The 24,616-nt window shown below is 40.2% G+C and overlaps 1 protein-coding gene across 5 annotated transcripts in view; it reads left to right on the top strand.

Annotated features, from left to right (window-relative positions):
- The first annotated feature begins 1,910 nt into the window (after positions 1-1,910).
- Positions 1,911-24,616, top strand: part of LOC111874400 (cilia- and flagella-associated protein 251) — a 65,880-nt gene continuing 43,174 nt past the window's right edge. For 3 of the 5 annotated variants that reach the window (XM_023869879.2, XM_023869877.2, XM_033755437.1), the window contains exon 1: positions 1,911-2,416. In XM_023869879.2, coding sequence (XP_023725647.1) covers positions 2,393-2,416 — 24 coding nt within the window. In that variant the 5' untranslated portion in view covers positions 1,911-2,392. Of the gene's footprint in view, positions 2,417-6,285; positions 8,718-24,616 lie in introns of those variants that run through there. The other 2 variants (XM_023869880.2, XM_023869881.2) reach the window with 2 other exon arrangements.

Below are 24,616 nucleotides of genomic sequence, written 5' to 3'. Positions count from 1 at the left end.
GCAGATTAAGGGACCCAGACTACAAACCTGTTCTACGCCTCGGTTCTTGGCCATGATTCAAGGTTAGATTAGCTTTGAAATGGTCACACCATTACGACAGAATTTTACATTTAGCGCAGCCATCTGACGAAAATAATTATTTTTTCTTCTCTTAGAATAAGACCGATGACGCGAACATTAAAAAGATAGGAAATTTTTGCAAAAATGTTATGATATATAAAAGACAGGAAGAAATGTCGGAAACTTTACCTTATTTGTGACGATTTTTATATTAAAGGGGAATCATATTCTTATTTTCTGGGAAAGAATTTCTAATATCAAGGCTATGGTCCACCTTACAGAAATGTTGTGGAATGCCTATAAGTTAGAAGAGGAAATATATACTTCACAGCGACATGTAGTGAAGTAATTTTCAGAAACCCTTAATGGTTATTTATTTATTTATCCATTTATTAAAGAACGGCCCACTGAAATCGATTACAAAGTGAAAATATTAATATAATATCCTACTCTCAGGGCGAATTTACAAAACATAAATGCAACTTACAATGAATTATATTGTGACGTGTATATCCATTGCTAGGCAACTGGTCGATAAATACATTCCCGCAACACCCGCGCATGCGACAAAAGGACATCCATTGCTAGGTAACGGACCAGTAAACATGATTCCTTAACAAGAGAAAACGGCGTTTTCCGTGGGGTCCGTGCCAGGGCTCATAAAGGGACAAAGAAGGTCGCTTGGAGAGTACAGAACAATAGTTGGAAGAGAATTTGGTCGAGTTCTGGAGATGACAGTCGAAGGTGATTGAAAAGAAATTGTAAGAAAGGAATTAGAATGTGACACGAAGACATCATGCGTGATTTGTAGTTACAAAGAAATTGTTATAAATCCGTTGTCAGGATACGACTAGTGAAGATAGTGAACCCTAGTGCGTTTGTAAGGGTGAACTGGAGAGTGTGTAGAACAAAGCGCTGTATTGTCTGTACTCCAGAACTGCGTGAAGTATACTGCGCAAAAAATTCAATCATCCAATCCAGAAGTCACTCCTACGCGTGACAATATAAAAGAAACGCTAAAGTTTAGAAGATTTTATAACATAAGGTAACATGTTTCAAGCAAACTTAGGCTACAACATCGTAGCTATTCACAAATAATTAGTGAACATTCATCAGTAATTAAGGAAATGGGAAGACAAGTTATGTCTGTAACTGATTCTACGAATTGTATCAATAAAGAAATGTTATGCTCATGAGTGTGTCCATGCATAATAGTAATATTTGTGTGGAAATGATACTTCTGGGCGATCATAACGTCTCTTCGACTTTAACATTTTATAAAGACCTCAATTTCTATATTTTTAATAAATACTTTTAGGCATTCTAGCAATAATTAGGCTAAATTGGCAAGTTAAAATCATTAAAATATTGCATTAATGTTTCGCACGATATGTACGCCATGCCTTACTTGAAAAAATCTACCCTTCGGGTGTGTATTTATTTGATGTTTAAGATCAGCGATGGTAAAATGTCCCATCACCTCGTAAGAGGTAATTAATCGTAACATAGTACACCAACAAAAGTAGACTTTTTTAAATAAAATTCAGGAGGAAAGGGTAAGAAATAGTCCGATTAGATGTACTGCATATTTAACACAAGAAATACTTTTATATTTTTAAAAATAAATACAAAAATGGCCTACGCAATGCCCATCCGCCCCTCTCTAGCCAAAGGAAATACTTTTTTATTATGAAAAAAAAATATAATTACAAAAAAGGCCTAGGCAATGCCCATCCGGTCCTCCACAAGAAATACATTTTATTTCATATTAGTGTTGCCTTCTACCTGTTATTCTGTGAACCATCATGAATAGATTACGTAAGAACTGTGTCATCTTCCTTCCAGTTTGAAATAAATTCACCGTGTATTGAATTCTGGCCAACTTCTCTTACGTTCACGTCATCATCTGCCCCACTACAATGTATTACAAGAACAACATTTAAGGAGACAGTCAATATAATAAGAAATAAAACTGTTTCTGTGACCTCGAGATGGTTTTATCTTGGTTATAGTCATTCAGCTTCAGTAGCAATATACATGTGTGAGAATTAGCAAACAAGAGCAAGAAAACCCGTAACTAACGACAAAGTTGCAGGAATTGTTGAAACAAGAAGAGTTAAAAGAGTGCAGTCTCGAAGGATAGAAGACGATTCTTCGTTCTGAGAGAATCGCAGAAGACGTTTAGCTGGAAACTTCCTGAAGGCGCAGAAGCTGCGCAATAAGAGAAGGTGTTTACAAACTTGTTTGCGTAGCATCAAGACGTAAAGCAAGAGGACAGTGAGGGTATTGCTTATTGTCATTCGACTGTAAACTTTTCAAGCAGACTGCAACAATGAAGTCCCGCTATTTAAAATTGGTAAGTGACCTATGTTTGTTTTCATACTGAATATCATATACCTCTATGGACAGACGAAACTGGAGAATTGTGATTTACAAAACAGCTCTTAAACCTTCTTAATTGAATATTCTGCAAATAGTCTAAAAGCGAAAATATTAGTAAATTACAAAAAGGAGAGCAAGAAGAGCTACGCGTCTTTAATTCTTGTTTCAGGAAGGATAAAAAGTTTAATGACATTAATATTTTACGTGTAGTGGTAGATGAAAATAACAATAAAAAGCTATAATAATTAAGTTCTTAGTCAGTTCCTTATCGATTTACGTGTTTAATCAATAACCCAAAGGCCAAACCTAAAGTAAGCATATGCAAAAGGAAGAAACAAAACAAAACGTAAAAAGGAAGAAGACAAAAGGCGCCTTATATAATTTAGAAAATTAATTTGGTATAGTCATGCCAACATTTATGCGTAGAAAAGGAATTTTTTTTTCTTGGCACTACAGCCCCAGTGGGCCTAGGCCTACCTCCATGGAACTCTCCGTTTCACTTCGGTTTTACTAGATCTTACACGTTCGGTAGGACTCCTTGGGCGGGTGATCAGCTCGTCGCAAAGCCTCTACCTGCACACAAACACAGAAAAACGCACATCCATGCCCTGAGTGGGATTCGAATCCACGATCCCGGTTTCCAAGCGAGCGAAGGCAGTACATACCTAAAAGGAAATATATAGACATATAATTAATCTTGAATACAATTAATATTTTAATAAATAAGAGTCACTGTTATACAATATGTCACAACAGATACTTTTTAATTTTATTTTTAATTTTCATGGTGGTGGGTGGAGTCGAACTGGGTCCACCTGGCACGTCGGCCACTGATTGGTCTATTGTACGTGCCCCGGGTGATTATGGTGAAGAATTTGGTGGAATGAAGATTGGCAGGGGAAACTTAAGTACTCGGAGAAAACCTGCCCCAGCGCCACTTTGTCCACCACAAATCCCACTTGAGCAGACCCGGTTTCGAACCCGGGCCGCCGTGGTGGGAAGCCAGTGACTAACCGCTTGAGCTATGGTGCGGCCAAATGGACCAAGTAAATCCAGAGTTGACTCTCCAAGAGACGTCAGTTTTAACTAAATATATTTTCAGGAGAAATGTAAAGATTTTAGATGGACCGGGCATGTAGCACCTACGGAGGAACAAAAAATAAATGCAAAAACTTCGGTAAAACAATCCCTCTAACAGCCTGTGAAGGCCCACAGTTTTGTGAGACGTCGAGGCTCCCACACTTTCTGTAGACAGTCGGCTCACAGATGGCAGTAAGCTTGTCAGCCTTAGCGCCGGCGGGCCTTAACCCACAGGGATATTTCTGGCACTAATTTATGTTAGAGGCTGAGTATAACCCAGGGCCATAGTGCGGCTGGAAGGATTAGGTAAACTGAAAAAATCCACATCATCGGGACTCGAACCCGCGACCTTCCGGCTTGTAGCATAGTGCCTCAACCAACTACTATAGCGTGTGTCCCTTATTTAGAGATGACATTTTGGAAACTTAAATAGAGATTGAGTGATTCTTAGGTTATTTGGAAATGATGTTCAGATAGAATGTACTATAGCTTCGAATGAAACTGGTCATCTACAACGAACAAGTAAATATTTGAAGAGTTGTTCTGGCTTATGTTAAGGCAGTGCCCCGATATTGGCTTAGAGATACAGTACAAAATAATGAAAGACCTGCCAGGGCAATGTGTAAGCCGCCTGAGACTAAACCCAGAACCCTAAACAATATTAGTTTAGAAAGTTAATGCCACCCTGAGCAGAACATTAATCATTGTCATTACATCGAATTCCTCTTCCATCAAAAACGTACTAGTCATTCCAGAAGCCGGATTTTGTGCGGGTTTCTCCGTATGCCTTGCCTTTCGTTCAGGTCTATAAGGATATCAGGCATCCTCGGGTCCCCCTGCCGGCCATTATCCTACGGTCGAGGGATAAAATGAAGTCCCACATTAGCAATGCTCCCACTGTGATCGTGAATCGCCGTACGCCACGGGCTACTTCGAGTCGCTGCTACGCCATATTTGGGAATTCCCGGGTTCACATCTTGAATCTGAGATGGCTATCCTAACTGTGATTGATTGTAATTTGTCTGAGTAGTTGCAGGCAGATGCTGGGATAGTATCTCACATTAGTCCACGACCGCTTTCCCTCACATATTTTCGAATTTTTATATCAATTATATGATATAAACTCTGTCCTAAGTGCAATTAATCTATCATTCGTCGTTCTGTGGTCTCAGTCGCTGAAATCGTCGTCAAATAAACCATACAGTAAATAAAGTATTTAAAAATGAACAGATAACTTCACCATAGCAATATGGCTGGAAATAGGATGGTCAGGTAACGTCAGTCACAACATAACAGTATGAAATATTGGAAATAAATTCGCACACAAAAAGAACAGAAGAATAGACGTGTAACGTGAACTAATTTCGTCGATATGAAGAAGCAAGTCATCGTAATTTTGCGCTGCAAGGTCTCAGTGAAGGACGTTCTGTGAGTAATTATAAGAAGAATCATCCACAGCACGACACGCTCGAATAGCCGTGAAAATTGCTGTAGCTTTGCTTCACACTGGAAGATACAGTGTACTTCCAAACATATCATTTAATCTGTGTCCGTTGAAATAATGAATTGCTCGAAAGTTGCCAGTAGACACCTCATGAAGAGATTAATTACTCGGTATCACGAGATGACTTGTGTTTTGTTTCAGTCATGAAATGCATCTTTCAACACTCTTCATGCATCTATCAAATAAACCTTCTTCTCGTGGTCTGTTCTAATGATTGTATGTCATTTATACTGCTGAAAAAAAAGATGAATAATTCTAACTTTTGAGGGGGGGGGACATGCTCATTTCACATATTCTGAAACTCCAAACGCATCCGGGATTTGAAAGTAAATGATCTCAAGCGATAAATTTTATTGCGATATATTGGAAGGATTTCTCATAATTTGAGTCGTCAGCTAAAATATGGATTGTTGCAACAACAATGAAAACAGGATTTGCATATATTCCCATCGGTATGAAATGTTTAAAGATATTCTTTAGTTTAGTCCATTCAGTATTTTGGTAACCACATGTCACAGTCGAAATGTTACGCTTTGCTTTCCTATTTGGGAAAACCCCAGTTCGATTTTTCGTAACCGATGGGGTGTAATATGATATTATACATTACAACACTCCATCTTCTAAGAAGCATTACAAGTCCAAACCGGATTGAAATACCTGGGCTGCATAAGGAGGAACTTAGTGGTCTATCCAATACAGGTCGCCCAGTGGTTCTAGGATAGCAAAATCAAGGAGGCTATGAAGGCACGAAATGTAGTTCCACAAGAAGGTAAAGTTAACAGAGAAATATTCGCGGAAGTCGTTTGAAAGACTCTAAGTGGAAGACCTGGAATCACAAGGGAGGTTACAAATGTACGGAAATTAAGAAAAAACTGGACTTGGATAAAACTGACTCAGAGCCATGTCCAGTGATAAGCTTTGAAATCAGAGGTGTTCGGATTTTTAGTTTCAGTCCCATTAAGTCGTTAACTATATGTCAGGACATTTATCAGATGGGAAATTGCCGAATTACCCCAGAGGGGACCACGGCTCAACCTGAGGTGAATCAATGTAGAGTTAGTGGCGGACAGAGCGACGTGGGGGCAGTGTTTTCACAGAATTATCTATCCTCTCGAGTATCATCACCAATGCTCCACTTCCACCTATCAACACCGTTGTGAGGGAATGAAAAAACATTTCGATTTGACGCAACACTACCAAGAGGCACTCTTTCAGCACAATTCTGTTATTTATCTGACTTTCAATTTGTTTCCACGCAGGCGATGACTGTTCTGACCGCCGGTGTCTGCGGAGCCCTTCCTGCATTTGTGTTGCAACCATTTCTGATTAACAACGGTGCTCAATTGGGAACTCCTCGTGGCGGACCGGGGCTAGTGCTGACCCTTGTTGGAGAGCGCGTGCTCCTAATGGCTTCAGAAACCGATGCAAAACAGCAGGAGGAAGAAGGAGAATTCAAACATTATGATGATGACTCTGAGGAAAGCCAGGACTGGAAGGAGGAAGAAGGAAAAAACGAGAAAGAAGAAGAAGGAATGGAAGAACAAACCCAAAAAAATCAAGAAGGAAAGGAATATTACGACAGTGGGGATTATTCTGTGGGTACAACGTATGAAGGAGATGAAGATTACCATGAAAAATCTTATGAAGAATCCATGACAGAAAGTAAAGAGCTAGAAGAACCAGACGATTATCATAATAGAGGTGAAGGTGAATCTGAGGACTATGAGAAGCCAGAGGAGTATGAAAGTAATTCTGAGGATGGCTCAGGAGAACAGGAAAATGATGAAGGGAATTCGACTGAAGAAACTGATGTCGAAGAGGATGAGTCAACAACTGAGTCAGAAAGTAGAGAAGGCAAATCTACGCATGGTAAAGGCAATGTGGAAAATAATGAATCTGAAAACGATGAGATATCCTCAAGTTATCCGAAAGATAACGGAGAATACCATGTTACTGTTCCTGACACTGAATCTCAAAACCAAACTCTAAAAGTAATCAGCAACAATAGAGATATGAAAGGTGTAGAACATGATGGAAACGCTGCAACTGATAAAACAGATAATAAAAACCATCAATTAGCTGAGCCAATGAAAAGCGATGAAGTGAAATCTATTTATGTTCCTGAAGAGATGGTGTCACAGACCGAATATTCCAGAAGTGAGGGTTCTACAAATATGGAAGGTTCTCAAGATGAGAGCCACACTACAGATATCCCTGGAGTCACCAAGTTGAAAGAAACGGAAGAAGTGCAGCTGGCTCCGGTTGTGTATCATGTTAGTCCAAAGCTGATATAAACTCCGACAGTTCCAGATGTAACTGCAGAGTAGAGAAGAACCATGACATCACCATACAGCTTTGGTGAAACAGTTTATCAGGGCACCCGCGTTTCATTAAGTGAACTGCTTTATTTCGCAGGCGTTGGTTTAAGATGAAATTCCAAATGTAGATATATGTTTACATAGAGTTACGTATTAACTGCAATCCTGATTATCTTCACTTGATCAAAAATGTGTAAATTAAAGAAGATACGAGAGAGACTCAGTAAATAGGTCACAGATGGAAGTAAAACAGCAGTGATGGACCAAATAGGTTCCCTATTTGTATCAATAGGTAGCAGCACAGTCCAGCTTCATGACAGTCTAGATAGTAGACGCGCATGCGGATGTTAAGATGCTAGTTTCAGTAGTAAAATGGGGACCGTGCTTGAGGGTATGCTACCGAAGAACAGCGTTCATTTGTGTTTTTCTGTGGACAAAAGGCCTCAATTCAAAAGGATATTCATAAAGAAACATTTCCTGTTTACGGTGGGAAGTGTTTGTCGCGTAAAGCCGTTCACAACTTAGTCGAGAAATTTTCAAGGAAGTTCGAAAGTCGCAGATGATGCCCCATCAGATCGCCCTGTTGAGGTTGTGACAGAAGCTACTGTGCAGCGGGTAGAAGGGTTGATTCGAGCTGACAGGAGGATAATGATAGACAGTGTAGCAACTGTACTGTGGTGTTCCCATGGTTTAGCGTACAGGGCAATGCATGATCATGTGAAGTTTCGGAAAGTGTACGCACGGTAGTGCCCCAGAGAATTGGAGGATCGAGAAAGAATAAACCGAATGGACCTGTCCTTGCAACATCTCTTACGGTATGCAGATGACGCAGAAAATATGCTTAACAGGATTGTTACTGGGGATGAATCACGGGTACATCACTACCAACTCGCATCAAAGAGTGCTTCAATGCAATGGAAACATCCCAGTTTTCTTTCAACCAAAAAGTTTAAGGTTACGCCATCTACTGAGAAGTTTATGCTTATCGTGTTTTTGGATTATCGGCGAGTATTGTTAGCCTATTTTCAGAAGCGTGGTGAAAATGTTAATTCTGCATTATACCCTGAAGTTCTGTTGAAGCTTCAGATGCAATTCTCAGAAAACGTCAGGGCCACCTGGTAAGAAGGGTACTGCTTCATCATGACAATGCCAGACCCCATACTGACTGGTCAACCCAGGAGAGAATTCAAGAACTACAGCGGGAACTTCTTGAACATCCGCCTTACAGCCCGGACTTGGCTCCTACTGACTTACATGTGTTTGGTTCGCTAAAAGAGACCTTAGTGAAAATGTTGCGCTGATGATGAATTTGAAACGGAGGTGCGGAAGTGGCTGAGACAACAGTCAAGTACTTCTATGCTTCCGGTTTCTACGCAATGATAAAGCGATGGGACAAGTGTATCAATGTTTGTGGAGGGTATGTCGAGAAATAAATGTTTTTCCCAGGTTGATATATCATATATTTTACGTTTTATATCCATCTGTGACGTAGTTACTAATTCTCTATCGCATTTCCATAGACTCAATATTAATACTGGGTTGTGTTTCTGAGTGGATATATTTCAGTAACGAACTTGTTGTCGGTAATATTTTGAAAATTATTTAAAAGTAAAATACTTGAAATAACATAAAAAGACATGTATATGTATGTATGGTATTAAAATTAATTTACAATCAAAATATTATTTATTGCCTACAATGTTGTTGCTCATAGCTGCACAAACGGCAGCTTCTGAAGAAGGGCTCAGCTCCATGAGTGAGTGAGTGAGTTGTTACTCAAATTTAAATTAACTTGAATGTATTTAGATTGGCCAAAACTCAAGAAACTGGAAATCTGTATATGTCAGTAGGAAGATGCAGAGAGAACAGGGCTGTGAATGGGTTTATTATAATATGTAAGAACAACGGGTTTATTCATACTTATATTTCACGTTGTGGAGCTGCTGTACGAGATGAAGGTAAAGCACAGGATTTTTTTTTCTGTGAAGCTACAGCCCCAATTTGGGCCTAGGCCTACCTCCATGAAAATCTCCGTTTCACTTCAGTTTACTAGATCTTACACATACGGTAGGACTCCTTGGGCGAGTGATCAGCTCGTCGCAAGGCCTCTACCTGTAGACAAACACAGAAAAACGCACACAAACATCCATGCCCTGAGTGGGATTCGAACCCACGATCCCGGCTTCCGAGCGAGCGAAGACAGTGTATGCCTTAGACCGCTCGGCTACCTTGACCGGCAAAGCACAGGATAGTGTTAATTAACTGTGGCAGCACATCAGTTCCTCAGTTCTATAAATATCAGTTTCTGTAAATTTGACAGACTGTATTCAAGTATCACCCAGGATAACGGGTTTTGACCAATATTCGGTTTATTCATGGGTTTATTAAGGACAATAACTCAGTCGCGAATGCTACACACCGGCCAAGTGTAGGAAGGTTATGGAAACTGGACGTGAAATACACTGGAATTAAGCAGTCGTGGTCTTTTTCGTGCAATACAAGAATCTTCCCAGAATAACTTACGAAAAGCACTGAAGAATCGGTTGGAGTGGCCAGTACCTAATCGATATGCGAAACTGGAACTTCCAAAATAAGAATAGTTCTAATCATTCGACAGTTTCGTACTGAAATTCTGTTTAGACGATACTGCAATAGAGGTCACTCTTGTTATAGGGCCTCTAGTTCCTATTATCAGTGAATATCTATAATTGTACATATCACAGCCGAATGAAACAAGGGTTTAGTTTTTTATGTACGTAAATATTGCGTTTGTTTTATTTGCTTATTAACCCTTTAAAGGAAGATGGAGTAGTACAGTCGGTATAGTAACTGGCTACAGGCTAACGCCGAGGAGTCGGAATTCGTGTCCCCGTAGGGACAAGCATTTTTTCCTTTCCTTGTAGTCTACACCGCTTCTGGGGCCCATCCAGCCTCCTGTCCAATGGGTACCTGGAGTTAAAGCGGCCGAAGCGTTAAGCTGATCACTCACCTCCAAATGCCGAGGTAAAGAATACGTGGATACATATATCCACTCTCCCCTACGTCTTCATTGCGTAGTGCTTAATTAGCTAAGTCAAGTCGTTTACAAATAACTCATTACACTTTAAATATAAGCATTATAACGGCCATGCCGTAAATTTTATGGCAGTTATTATGCAATAGTACGTTCCAATATACTGTCATGAAATAAAATTAGAATATGATTAGTGTTAAATTTGTCTTTCGCTTGTTACTGCGGGAGCTACCGGACTACAATTCACATTACGTTCACAGATTTCTAAATAACTACCAAAAACAATTTTCAGTAATTCAGAATTATCTTCCTTTGTAAATATTGTGATATGACGGATGAAAGGCAGGAATAGTTATATGTATAAATGTGGCCATTGCCAGGCAACGGCACGGTAAACACGTTTCCTCGGCAACGGGTACGCACGCAATAATATAAGTGCTGAAAGCGGTGTTCATACCGAGGCCAGTTAGTGAGTGAGTATGCGGAGTCATCAAAAGTCGAAGGGGAGTAACGAATAGTAGTTAAATCCCTACTCCCGTTGAAGAGCAGGCCGCATTTCAACACACGTGATAGTCTTGAAAAGATAAACACGCTCGTGTGTATCGACAGGACCCGCAACCACGATTTACTGTACTGGCAATAGCCTGCAGCTATTTAACCCACAAACCGATCGAGGGAGTTGTAAGGCAGTCGCTAGCCAACAAGGAAGTTAGCACGGAACAAGAGCAATCTCCACTGTTGGGAGCCGTTACCTAGCAACGCCTAGCCTGGCGAAGATTATAGCAGATAGAGATTTAGCGCGTGATATAATGATTTGTAAAGTATGTAGATTAATGAGATTCTTATAACGATTTTAGTTACGAGTTAGAAGTGTGCAACAAATCCAATTACCAATCCAAATCCCGCGTCTAATCACTAATATGTGACAATATTAAAAATATTTGGCAAGCACTAGGTATCCTTAAAAATATCCCGATGATATACTACTACTCTTCTTCAAGAAATATTTCTCCTCGTTAACATGGTTTAGGCATATACATCGAGAACAGAATAATTTAAATTCAAGCCTTTGCCAATGTTGCCGTTAGGAGACGTTTCCTACCCCGCTTTCTGTTTCAGAATCCTGCGCAACGGTTATGCGCAGAAAAATATGTGTATTTAGTTGTTCCTGAATTATTAGATGGGCCATGGAGGCCCATAGAGTTGCGAGACGTCAAGACTACCATATTTCCTAAACAATCGGCCCTCAGTTATCGGTGAGGTAGTCTGCCCTAAGCGCCGGCTCCCCTTTACTCCCAGGAAGATTCCTGATACCCATTTCTCTTACAGGCTGGGTCGACCCCAGGGCCGTAATGCGGCTGGAAGGATTAGGTCAATTGAAAAATCCATCTCATCAGGATTCGAACCCGTGACCTTCCGGCTTTTAGCATAATACCTCAACCAACTACGTTACTGCGTGCCCCTATTGAGAAAATGTTTTTGAATTATAAGGCATAATTCTCAACATCATAAATTTTTCTTTCTCTCATTCTTCAGGTATAACAAATTAAGCATTTTTGCCTGTTCCGCTTTAAAATTGATTTCTTAAATAGTGGATTATTAGACATTTGTTTGGACTGGAGATAAGATCATCTAAAGGCCTCTATCTGCAGCACAAAACAACAGAGAAATCAGTGCATTTTCCCAAGCCTCAAGCAGGATGATTCTAGTGTTCCACTCATCTAACTATATTCGGTTACTCCGATACGCACGCAGACTCACCGCTTCCGGAACGGAATGTTGAGGCCATGCGACAGTCAGTGCGTGAAGATCTGGTAGGAGGCGGCAGTGGATCAATTGGTGGTACTATCCCAACATTAGCAATATAGAGATAGAAGAAAAGAGAAAATGAGAAACACAATTACACCAGTAGGAAAATCGACCGATATTCGAAATGAGAACTTCTGAGTACAGGTGTAAATTATCGCGGCTGGCAATGGAAAAGAAAATGTATCCCAAGACGAATCTAGAAAATAATATGATAAAGTCTTGAATTGAATCTGACTGCATGCTTAGCGGAACATTCCATGTCAGGTATTTGACTGCCTAGTTCATTACCCGAATATCCCGGGTTCAATATCCCGTGAGGCAATCAATTATTTAATTTAATTAAAGAAGCTTCTTTGTTTTTTATTTTATGCTGTAATACGAGGCGTAGTTGTTAGTCCGTCTGTCTGAATCATTTGTTTTTTTTTCCTTATTCTTAAAGGTTGTCCAAAATAGTTCATTAGACGAACCAAGAACTCTAATCGTTACTGACTATGAAAACATGAATTTCCTAAGCCGGAACACAATGGAGGCTCATCAGTAGGCATCGGAAGTGACATCCTCCCCAGATATGAAACTTGTGAGTAGTCACCGAAAACTGTTCCAGTATGGAAATATATTGGGCAAAGATATACACTCCAAACGTTACAGGAATGAAAGAAGAGATAACTCACTGGAGATGGCCTGGAAACTGAACGACTGCTGTGGCACAGCTGATGAAATTTTGTGTATTTGCGTTGAGAAAAGGAAGATACTAAACGTATTATCTTATGTTGTAACAAAACTACAAATTAAAGAGACAATTTAAAGTATAAGAAATATTATGAATTAATTAGTTCTGAGGTAGATTATTAATTATATCAAGTCCGCTCCTCAAAGACAAGGAAACTAAGTGTTGCAATTAACTGAAAAATCGCAGGGGCATGTGTGCAGAAGGAAAATATTTATTATACTAGGAAAGAGAAAGGAGAAAAGAGAGAGATAAATGTATCAAGATTATTCTGCATAAATACAGCCTATATACTGTACTAACAGTGGGCCCCAACCTACATTAACAAGGGGTTACATGTGAGGTACCACCTGCATAAGTACTACATGATTCACGACATTCAGAACTAAAATTCGACATATGATTCAACCCTTACAATGGTGATATAATCAGCAGAAAGTCATATTATTTTGTTATAATACTGTAGCAAACTCTAGTCTCTACTTCCATTTTGCACTGTTCTGCTAATGATTACTCAAAGTGTCAAGAGATGACAAGGGTTTTCTATTCACCGCATTTATTGGCACCAGAGATATACAGGGAAGTACTGGTCTAAAAGGCGTCTCGTTCATAGCATGCAAAATGTTAAAATATTGTGACATGGCAGAGAAACACGTTTCCGCTGCAAGAACACGTGACGGCATAATGAAGAAACTGCTGGAAATGGTGTTTTCTACTGGATCCGTCCAAAGGCTATATAGCTAAACATCCAGCCGGTTGAGAGTTGCAATCGAGAATATGGGGACCTTCAAACCCATGCGTTAAGATGCGAGACAGTCACCACCCGGTAAGAAGGTGAGCAGAAGAAGAATTTGTTGGAACTCGTTACCAGGCAAAGATTAATGAAGACAAGGAATGCTGTAGCGGATTGTAGTATTTTCGAATTAGCGAGAGCCCTACAATTACTTGTACTTAATATCTGTAAATGTTCAATAAATCCAATTACCATCCAAGCCCCGTGTCTGGTCACTAAATATGCGACTATATGTAGTGAAGAATACGTGACACTCGTCGTCGTTAGGAAGTTCAGACCGTAATTTTATGTATAATCTCTAATATAAATTTACTTTAGACTGTTCTGTTCGTGGGCCACGCTGTAGCGTAGCTGGTTGAGGCACTATGCTACAAGCCAGAAGGTCGCGGGATCGAATCCCGATGAGGTGGATTTTTTCAATTGACCTAATCCTTCCAGCCGCATTATGGCCCTGGCGTCGACTCAGCCTCTAACAGAAATGAGTACCAGGAATATCCCTGGGGGTTAAGGGCGGCCGGTGCGTAAGGCTGACAACCTCACTGCCATTTGCGAGCCGATTGTCTAGAAAATGTGGAAAACTCAACATCTCACAACCCTATGGGCCTCCACGGCCTGTTAGAGGGATAGTTTTACTTTACTTTTTACTTTACTGTTCTGTTCGTAAAGTAATCATCTAATACAAGGCATGTAATAATAAAATATCAATTCACCATACGTGTTTCGGCCACTATGTAATCTTCAGCAGTGTCCAATAAACCTGCTAAAAATATAGTTGCTTTCTGAATGGAATACATGAACAATATAACGGCAATAATGGTGTACGTAAAAATTCTCAACCATTTTCAAAGACAACTTCGTTTCTGGACCTTAAGATTCATCATGCCATCTGCAGAATTAAAATTAAATTACGTGTATAATTTCGGTTACTACCGAGCTGGTTGGAGTAGCAATAGAAGCTCTAGAACTGTATTCGGCTCGAATCGAAATTTCTTGCTGGTTTCCTCAGTCTCTTCAATAAAATGCTGAGATAAAACCCTGATTAAGCCACGACCGATTCCTTCGAAATCACTTCCCTTCATTATTCATCAATCATCCTAACATTAGTTTCGTGAAATAAATCACGTAAATGGAAACTCTGGTAGCAATGTAGCCAGCAATTTTAGACGTAAGAAGGGACACAATTAGTGAATTAATATGGTGGGAAATATCCCGAAGGCAGAAGAAGCAAGATACCAGAACTCTTGAATTAATCCCCATAATTCAAGTACATAATCCCAGCACAATATAAAATGTTAATACAAAGCCCAATGTACAATGCACGCCGAAATATGCGCCACCTTGATACACCTTTAGAATGAAACGAGAGATTACACGTTCAGTTTCCAGACAAAACAGGTTCTGACAATAACGCATTTTTGTATGTTAGTTGTTAAATTTTTCCAGAAATGGATTTCTTATGTTAGTTATGGTACTCAACATTCCTTTACTTTTCGTGCAGTGAGATGGGAGTCGGCTTGAGCTTACGCTTTCCAAGCAAGTTAACATTTTAGTTAGTTATTGGAGAGGGTGCGTTTCCCCATGCACTTAGACCTGTATTGGTCCATTGTGCTTCCCTCTATGATTTCTACCAGTCTCTATATCCTACCGGTATTGGTGCTTACCATCAGTCCCGCCCAGCCAGCGAGACCGGCTCTACTGGCTGAGAAGTATCTATAATGCTTCCTCCATCTACCGGAGGTATTAGAGACTGCTGTCGGGCGGGAAACGTCCTGTAATTTGGCTCAGTGACCTCCTTTGGAGATATGAGGTTCTTTTACGTGCCGTAAAGCTAGGGACCCACGGCTTAAAGTCCCTCCCGGAGGACTTGTTCCCTGAATTTTTCCGCCCTTAAAAATTCGACGACCTCCGCCGGATATTTGAACCCGCGTACTACGAGTCATGAGGTGGGAACGTTACCTCTAGACTACGGAGGCCGCTAAGTTAACATCTTACTTATATAAATACCATTCAATTATTCGATTCCCGGTAGGAGCAAAAGATTTTTCTCTTGTCTATAAAATCCAGACTGGTTCTGGCTTTACCTTTACCTTTACAATTCCATTGTTACATCCAGCCTGTAATTACTCTTGAAAACGGTCATATTTCTTTATGCTCTTCTAGTAATCTTGAGCATCATTTGCTCTGTGCTTTAAGTCGCTGCTGATGACGCTGCTTCCGGCATCAGTTTTTGGTTTTTGATGCCTCTCTTCGTCTGATGCCTACCCTTTGACCTGTCCAGCAAGGGAGGACCTGCCAGTAGCTACGCTACCGCTGGTATAGCTCTCAGGGTCCTTGGCATACTCAAACCCCCTCACCATCCTTTTAAAAATGAAGGGCGAAGAGTATAAATCATAAAGCTCTGTATGAGGTAATTTTCTTCATCCTCCCATTAATTCTTCTTTCTTAGTCCAACATATTTTTCTTAACACTTTGTTTACACACACTGTCTATCTACTCCCTTCCTTTATGGCGAAAGCCCAAGTCTCATGCCTGCCTATCCGTCCGTCCGTCCATCCTTCCATATATCTATCTATCTATGGCTCTAGAGTCCTTTGTTGGACCTTGGTCGCTTTTTCAGTTTCTTGATATTTTACACAGCCGCTAGGACGCCTTGGTTTGGGGATCAGCCCGTCGCGCGGCCGCTGCCTACACACAGAAAAACACAAACACACAATAAACACACACAGAAATTAATGTTTCATGTGGGATTCGAACTCACGACCCAAGTGTACGAGCAGGCAAAGACCGTTCATGCCTTAGACTGCGCGGCCACTGTAATCGGCAGTATCATTCCAGTACAAAATAATATATATATATGTGTGTGTGTAGTTAATCTCTACGTAGAGTTTTAGGTAGTATATAGGAACATGGATTACATGATTTATTCATGAGATTTTTTGTGTGTAGTTGGACTAAAGACGAGGCAGACGGGCACGGCGAAAGGAAAACATTGCCGAGAAACACACAAATTAAAAAGTTCAACTAAATTTAGCAGCTGCACATAACTTGCAACATAACATAAGATTCACTTGCGTGAAGTAAAACCCTTTTAGATGTCAGCACGTCTTTTCGTCTCTGGTTAAATCTGTTAAGCATCGTCACGATGTTCTAACCGGTCCAAACGATTCTACTAACAGAAGAGATAAAAAGCAAGCATTAAAAAACAACGTAATTGCGAAGAGCATGACAAAAACAGTTGAACAGCGGTCAGAGACATGAAGAAGCAACGTCCTCCAAGTACACTATCAAGGTTGCCTTCGAGGTTAGTGAACGCTTTCAGAAAAGAAGTTCATAATAAGTATCAATATAAAAAGTTAAGTATCTGAAAATCACTGTGACATGTATCCTTTATACCAAGCTAAAATCCGAAACAATACCAAATAACTAAACAACTACACAGAAGAGAGCTCTTCTTGATAAGGTAACAGACTCTGAAAGAACTTCCCAAATTGTATTGAACTGGAAGTTTTGACTTCTACGTTCGCAGTATTATGCCAATAAACCTTACCCTGATCCAGATGAAGCTAGTACACACACTTAAACATTATTTTTATAAAATACATTTTAATATCATCCTTCCATCTACATCTAAGTCTTTCTAATGGTTTTTTAAGTTCAGATTGTCCGAGCTGAATTTGGTGTGAATTTGGCCTCTACCCCCACCTGCATCTCTCTCTCATTCCACCCTCCGTACGAAATTCATACCTCATCCACTTTTAATCTGTTCACCCCAACAATACAGTGTGTTCCGTACAAACCTCATACGTTTTAATTAATCACTGCGAACAAAGTGTGACAAGTTATGGATTTTAATTAACACTAGATGAAAGAAAAACTCAAAGAATTTTATTTATGTTTTTCTTCGGTGAAGCTACAGTATCTGGCCGCGTATACCTTGACATGTTAGAACAGTTCCTGTATCCCCGGTAGCTGATCTGCAGCCTAATATAATCTTCCAAAAAAATGGAACCCCCCCCCCTCCCCCCACATTGGGGTTTGGATGTTCGGAGCTCTCTCAATGTCACCTTCCAAGATCGCTGGACTGGACGTGGAGGACCAATTCAGTGGCTACCACGTTCACCGGACCTCACTCACTCAATTTCTTCCTCTGGGGTTACGTGAAGGACCGTGTGTTCGTGCCTCCACTGAATGACCTCCCAGATTTACAAGCCCGCATCCGTGAAACGCTTGCGATTGTACCAATGGACATGTTGGAAAGAACGTGGCAAGAAATTTAATACAGATTGGATATTGTTCGTGCTACCAATGGTGCACATGTAGGGGTTTATTGGGGGTGTCAAATATTTTTTTTTTGAGTTGTTCTTGTATTTCCTATAGCTTCATTTTCCTACAATTCATATTTCCTATTCTAAGATCTTATAAAATGTGGGAGGTTTAAATGGAACAGACTGTATTTGGAGGATATTACAAATTATGAGGCTCCTGATCACCATCTGCACAAAGACTTTTTTATTGCAGACATAAGAAAGTGGCTATAAGACATTTCTCAACTTGTTTCCACTAAGTAGCATATTTGTAGCTTATTATTAAGCTCGTCATGAAATGAAGAACTCGTAAACTCCCGCGGAGTATAAATTTATTTGGTGGCGTCAAAAAGTTCTGACGTCGCATAGAAATCTGAGAAATGTCTGACATTTCGGAGAGATACGTTGCCTCCTTCTTCATGGTACACGTTGTTGTAACAAAACAGAAAAATGAACCTATATATTATAGGCCTGCAAATCTCTTAGGAAATCCTTACTTGGACATAACATGTTTGAAACTAGTTTCAAAATAATTACTTAAGAATAGAGATCATGAAATTTGATGAAAAGTTATGACGCAGTGGACACAGCGTCTAAGGCGCATGCGATCTTGGATTGCACGAAGACTGGGATCAGATCAGCTTACAGCATGGTCATAATATAGGTACATGTCCCCGTTTTCAGTGTTGTGTTGTGTTGTGTTGTGTTGTGTTGTGTTGTGTAGTGATGTGTTGTGTTGTGTTGTATTGTGCTGTGTTGTGTTGTGTTGTGTAGTGCTGTGTTGTGTTGTGTTGTGTAGTGCTGTGCTGTGCTGTGCTGTGTTGTGTTGTGTTGTGTTGTGCTGTGTTGTGTTGTGTTGTGTTGTGTAGTGCTGTGTGGGTTTGCGTAGGTAGAGATGACCGATCCAGCTTCTAAGAAGACACATTAAATGTCTGGATGATTCGTTGTTTCAGAACTAGTTCTGAATCGGAGGAGGTCAAAAGGTAACTCAGGGTAACCGATAAACATTTGAAGGAACACAGCCATTACTTACATAAGGATAAACACAGGAGTTGATGTGAAGCAAGATTTTTCAACATGCAGAGCAGTTCCCGCAGTATATCTGTGAACTCTTGCATAATTAAAATAAATACATGTTGCTTGGTGTATGAATTTCATACAACGAGAGAAGAAATTCTTTAACTGAAAAGCGAATATATACAGAAACGTGCGCGAAACATGTATCCGCTTTAGTTTACGTATAACACAGAGCGATGGAAAAAAAAGTGTGTGCCATTGGCAAGTGATTATGTAGAGAAACACGGATAAAAATTTTACGTAAATTTTATACAACGATGAAAGAAATATATTGAATTAGGAGATGATTATGCAGAGAAACAAGGGAGCACATAATCATATTTGGCCAGCTGTGAGAATTCCGTACTGAGATACAATTATGAGTAATTAGAAGCTGTGTCAAATATTTACGGTAGCCGAGCGGTCTAAGGCATGCACTGTATTCGCTCGCTCGAAAGCCGGGATCGTGGGTTCGAATCTCACTCAGGGCATGGATGTTTGTGTGCGTTTTTCTGTGTTCGTCTACAGGTAGAGGCCTTGCGACGAGCTGATCACTCGCTCAAGGAGTCCTACCGCATGTGTAAGATCTAGTAAACCGAAGTGAAACGGAGAGTTTCATGGAGGTAGGCCTAGGCCCAAATTGGGGCTGTAGCGCCACAGAAAAAAAAAAGAAGCTGACTATATATAGAAACAAAGGCGCAAACTCTTGGAATATGATCACAAGATACAAATTAAAACGGTCTGCAGAAATTATTTACATTCCTCAAACGATCACAATTTTCAATTTGGAGCAAATTATACAAATTTTAAGAGGAATTGAATAATCAATGTTTAGAAAAACAAAAAAATGTGGTACAGACGAGTGTGAACGTAAACTGATAGAAACTAAGAGTCAGAGGCTTAGATTGCTTTTTTCATGAATTCTTACATTGAATACGAATTGTATGTAAAGGGGATACAGGGGCACCAATGTCCATACAAAAGTCCCATGAGACACTTCATGTTATTCATTACTGTCACGAGTTGTCGGCCTTTACACCCAACAAACGGATTGTGTCAGTGGGAGCTGTATTCAGTTGACAGGAAATGAAAGGTAAACGTGATGCATGCTGAATCCATTTAACATTATATATATGAGGTCTGTAATCTGACCCCATAATATTTCTTCTTTCATTACAAGGAGTGAACACATCTTGTATTCTGAGTCTACATAAAAAATATTCGACGAACTTTACTTTGAAGCACACCGATCAATTAAATGAATAATTTTCCCAAAGCCTATATGTAATGAACTTTACGAAATATTCCTATTTCTGTATACAATAATGTCCGGTCTGGAAAACTGAGATTAACGGCTGTGGGGATCCGTTGCGCTGACCACGCGACACCCTCTATCCGCAAAAGTTGGCACTAACTTCACCGACAAGCGGCCGTCACTCGATTGGTACAGTTTTCTTGCGGACTAAAACCACCGAGTTTCTTTGTGTACAATAATGGCGTTTGAAAACACCCGTGAATGAAAAGCGCCCCGCCGTGAGAACTACCTGTCGGTGGAAATACAGCTAGAAGACGGTGTCTTTACATATAATCTAGCATCGAACCCGCAGAAATGAAGAAAGATGTTATGATCCTGTGAATTCGAGTAAGTCTTCTAAGAAGTCTGAGCTTTTTTGGAACCTTGTGAACCTGCCTGCAATAAATACAATAATTTTATTCTTTAAAGCCGATCCCTGTTCCACAACACAAGACTGTGAACGAAGAAATCGAAACATCGTTGCCAACAGATGTGTAAGAACAATTTTCCTCTTGTTGGTGAGTTACATTTAAATGTAACAACTGCACATGCTACGATCTTAAGCACGCTATGTGGTCAATATCTGATGAGGAGAAAGTGGCGGGCTCTAGCCCAGCTATTAGGCAACATCCGTCACAGTACTGATTATTAGAGTGTATAGTGAGGGAAACATTCCAGGAACATGACTACAAGCACTGAAACGTCGGTATATGGGTAAGGTGGGCAAACTGGGCGGTTGAATAACTGATTGCTCAACACTCCTGCTTCGTGAGTTTAAATTCTCTCTCCGGAAGCTGGCTTTCCTGACGAGACAAATGTTGCGGCTTCTGTCAACACATGCCAGCCTTACAAACTCATTATTCAAGCTTCCACTCTTCCGACCTTACATAAATTGTGTACACGTAGCTTTACTAGTTGCCCTTGAAAATACGTTTGGTTAAGTTTCCTAGAAAAGCAATGTAAGTTGAAATAATTTTCCAAAGAAAGTGATAACATATGGGATTACTTCCCTCCTTCAAAATCCGATAGAAGCTATTCCTGCATATGGATACAAGCCGAATATTTAGTGAATATTAATCATATACATATAAAGTCGTAGGAAGAAAGTAAAATTTACAGGTCATAGGTCACGAAATTCAAAAGATGACATTAAGTAAAATTTCAATCGGACATATAGGTAAAGTTTGACTTAAAATTGAAACGAGAATGAAATGTGTATATGCTACTATTGCCGGTCACGGTAGCCCAGCGGTCTAAGGCGTGCACTGTCTTCACCAGCTCGGAAGTCGAGATCGTGAGTTCGAATCCAACTCAGGGCATGGATGTTTGTGTGCGTTTTTCTGTGTTTGTCTACAGGTAGAGGCCTTGCGACGAGCTGATCACTCGCCCAAGGAGTCCTACCGTATGTAAGATCTAGTAAACCGAAGTGAAACGGGGAGTTTCATGAAGGTAGGCCTAGGCCCACATTGGGGCTGTAGCACCACAGGAAAAAAAGAATGCTAATATTAGTAAAACAAAATATATCGCATATGAACTTTAAACAAAATCTATTAAAGGATTATTGTATACGTAATTGGGTAGTGACCCTTAACATTAATCAAATTTAACTAAAATTTAAAAGATGTTAAATAATTTAATGCAGGTCTTCCGTACACAGCTTGATTGAAATCGGTCAGATCAGGTACGCTGTAAGTTAGTAACCATAATTACAGGGAAATAGTTTTGAAGTTGGGAGTTAGATGGAACTGAGGTCATGATTACTGAAGTTCACGTGACATCTTTAAGATTAAGAATGTGCAGTCTGTAAGCCAAAATACGAATGAAATAAATTGCATGGACTTCTGAAAGCAATTACGGAGCTATCACATAACTCTACTTCCTTCATTGACATGCAGATATATCCCAACTTCCCAAATACTGACATAACATTCTGATGGCTATTTCATCTTTCAGTTGTCCTCGTTTAACGTAACTCTTTGCAAAAGTGACAGTCAATTACCCACTGCAGCCAAGCATATGAAGAACATTAAGGAGCAAAACTTACATTTTAGGCCTATGTCTGATAATATTCAGGCAATTAGAACTTTATTTCCAGTGTCCAGCAGACTCCCTATTCATATAAAAGCATCAAATGAAAAGGAATCGTGGTAGGGCTTTCCCTGATCTTCTTCAATGCTAATAAAATTGTTCCTGTGCATAATTAAGTACTACGGTACAAGGATGTATGAGGGAGTGGATATATAGATCCACATATTCTTAACCTTGACATTAGATGCAGATGAGTGATCAGTTTCACGCCCGGGCCCTTTACCCCCGTGCCTACTGGATAGGAGGCTGGCTGGAACGCAGAACAAGCCTGGACGACGTGGAGAAGAGAAATATCTTGCCTTTACCGGGACTCGAACTGCAAATTTCGGCCGTCTAACGCGTACTCAGTCGACATACCGACTGCGATATAATTATTACAATTATTACATTCATATTGCCATAGAGACATTGACCAAACAAAAGGAAATCGTTAGTACTTCCCAATAGCCACTCCACCCAAGAGTGTCTCGGGAAAGTAGGAAATAATTACAGGGATCGTACAGATATGATGAGTTATTTTAGGAATATTTCGAGAAATGTGAATTAGTACATATTCTGATTTGTTACGGCCATATAGTACAGAAGTAAGTACTTACATGGATCTCACACAAGGAGATGTGTCTTGCAAACATTTTAGCGCGGATACAATCCGCATATTGGTGGGCTGAGAATATGTGACCGCATACTGAAATGATTTATTTTCCATCTCTTGGAACTGATCCAACTATATTTAAAACATGGCGATAAACCAAATGAAGAACCCTCCCACAGCATGAGACTGTAAGCATGTTAGAAGTAATAATCTTAATCCGCCAGATTTCAAACAAGTTATTTTGCATTCAGCCTGCGTTTCTCTTCGTAATATGGTGTAATATAGGCCTGGCATTTACAATGGGCGGATTTGAATCTGGAAACTCGAGATAAGCGCTTCTGCAAGTTTTATGAGGTTCAATCACTTGCAGCTTAAGTAGAATCGTTGGTGGCAGGAGCTCCACGTTGGCATCATACTTATGTCAGCCAGAAATCTCTCAACGTGCTTGGAAATTTCTTACAACTTCTTCATTGTCTTTATTAATACTTTAACAATTTTTTAGTCGAAATACAGAATGCTTCGCTCACCTGCGATGGTGGAAGTATAGCCGGAATTTTTGGAGGTAGGGGTTCCATATTTTCATGTTACAGTTTAAAAGTTGGAAGCTTTCAATAGGCATGTTTGGAGACTCGTTCTAAGTGAGTTATAATGCGTAGCTCAATCAGTAGAGCGACAGGTTGAAGACTGGACGACAGGGATTCGAATCCCTACAAGTGGTACGATTTTCTTTTCTCCACAGCGTCCAGTTCGTTTCTGGGGTCCATCCAGCCTCCTACCCAGTGGATATCAGGGGAAATTTTCCAGGGAGAAAGCGACGGAGCGTGAAGCCGACTACTCGCCTCCATTTAGACCCCATTCATTTCGAAAGAGTGGAAAGACACAGCTTTCCACAGTTGGCATTCCGTTACCGAGAGAGGGACAACGACACTTAGAACGACCGGAAAGACGATGAAGACACTAAGATCATCTTGAGACTATTAGTAACAGGCTGAAACTATCTAACACTACATTCAGAGTTACTGGGTTTTTCGGAATTTGCCCATCGTCCAGTATTCTCGAAAATCGTAAACACAGCGTTTCGGAAACTGGACCTGTTTCCGTCCCCTGGTGAGAGGGGAGACACCAACTCTGTTGGGTCCCATCTAAAGAGCTAATCTCAATAACTCCCTCCTTCACCTGAGGAAGGAAACAGATCGAGTTTCCGAAACGTCGCGTTTTCTAATTTCTAGAATACCGGAAGATGGACAAAAGCTAAACAACCAGTAATTCTGAGTATTACACAACATCGTCAGAACCCTTTGGCATCTAACACTATATTATTTATGTGGTACAAGACTGCATTTTCTGTCTTGTGTTACTTTATCGCTCCTAAATGCATCAGTGGATCAACGTCACGGCCTCTTGTATCCCGACCAGCTGGATCCCGACACTACTGCGCCTGTGCCAGGCTGGTACTGCCACCCACGATCGAACTGTTCCTGGTGGATTGACAAATCCGTTGTCTGACCTGCACCGGACAAAAATTATAAAGCACCTACACGTATAATAACACAAACACAGACATCTATGCCTTGTGTGGGATTCGAAACAACGACC

Source organism: Cryptotermes secundus, unplaced genomic scaffold, assembly GCF_002891405.2.
Source record: "Cryptotermes secundus unplaced genomic scaffold, Csec_1.0 scaffold251, whole genome shotgun sequence".
In the NCBI taxonomy this organism is placed as follows: Eukaryota; Metazoa; Arthropoda; class Insecta; order Blattodea; family Kalotermitidae; genus Cryptotermes; species Cryptotermes secundus.
The sequence above is the reverse complement of the archived record's forward strand: the minus strand, read 5'-3'. Positions and strand labels throughout refer to the sequence as shown.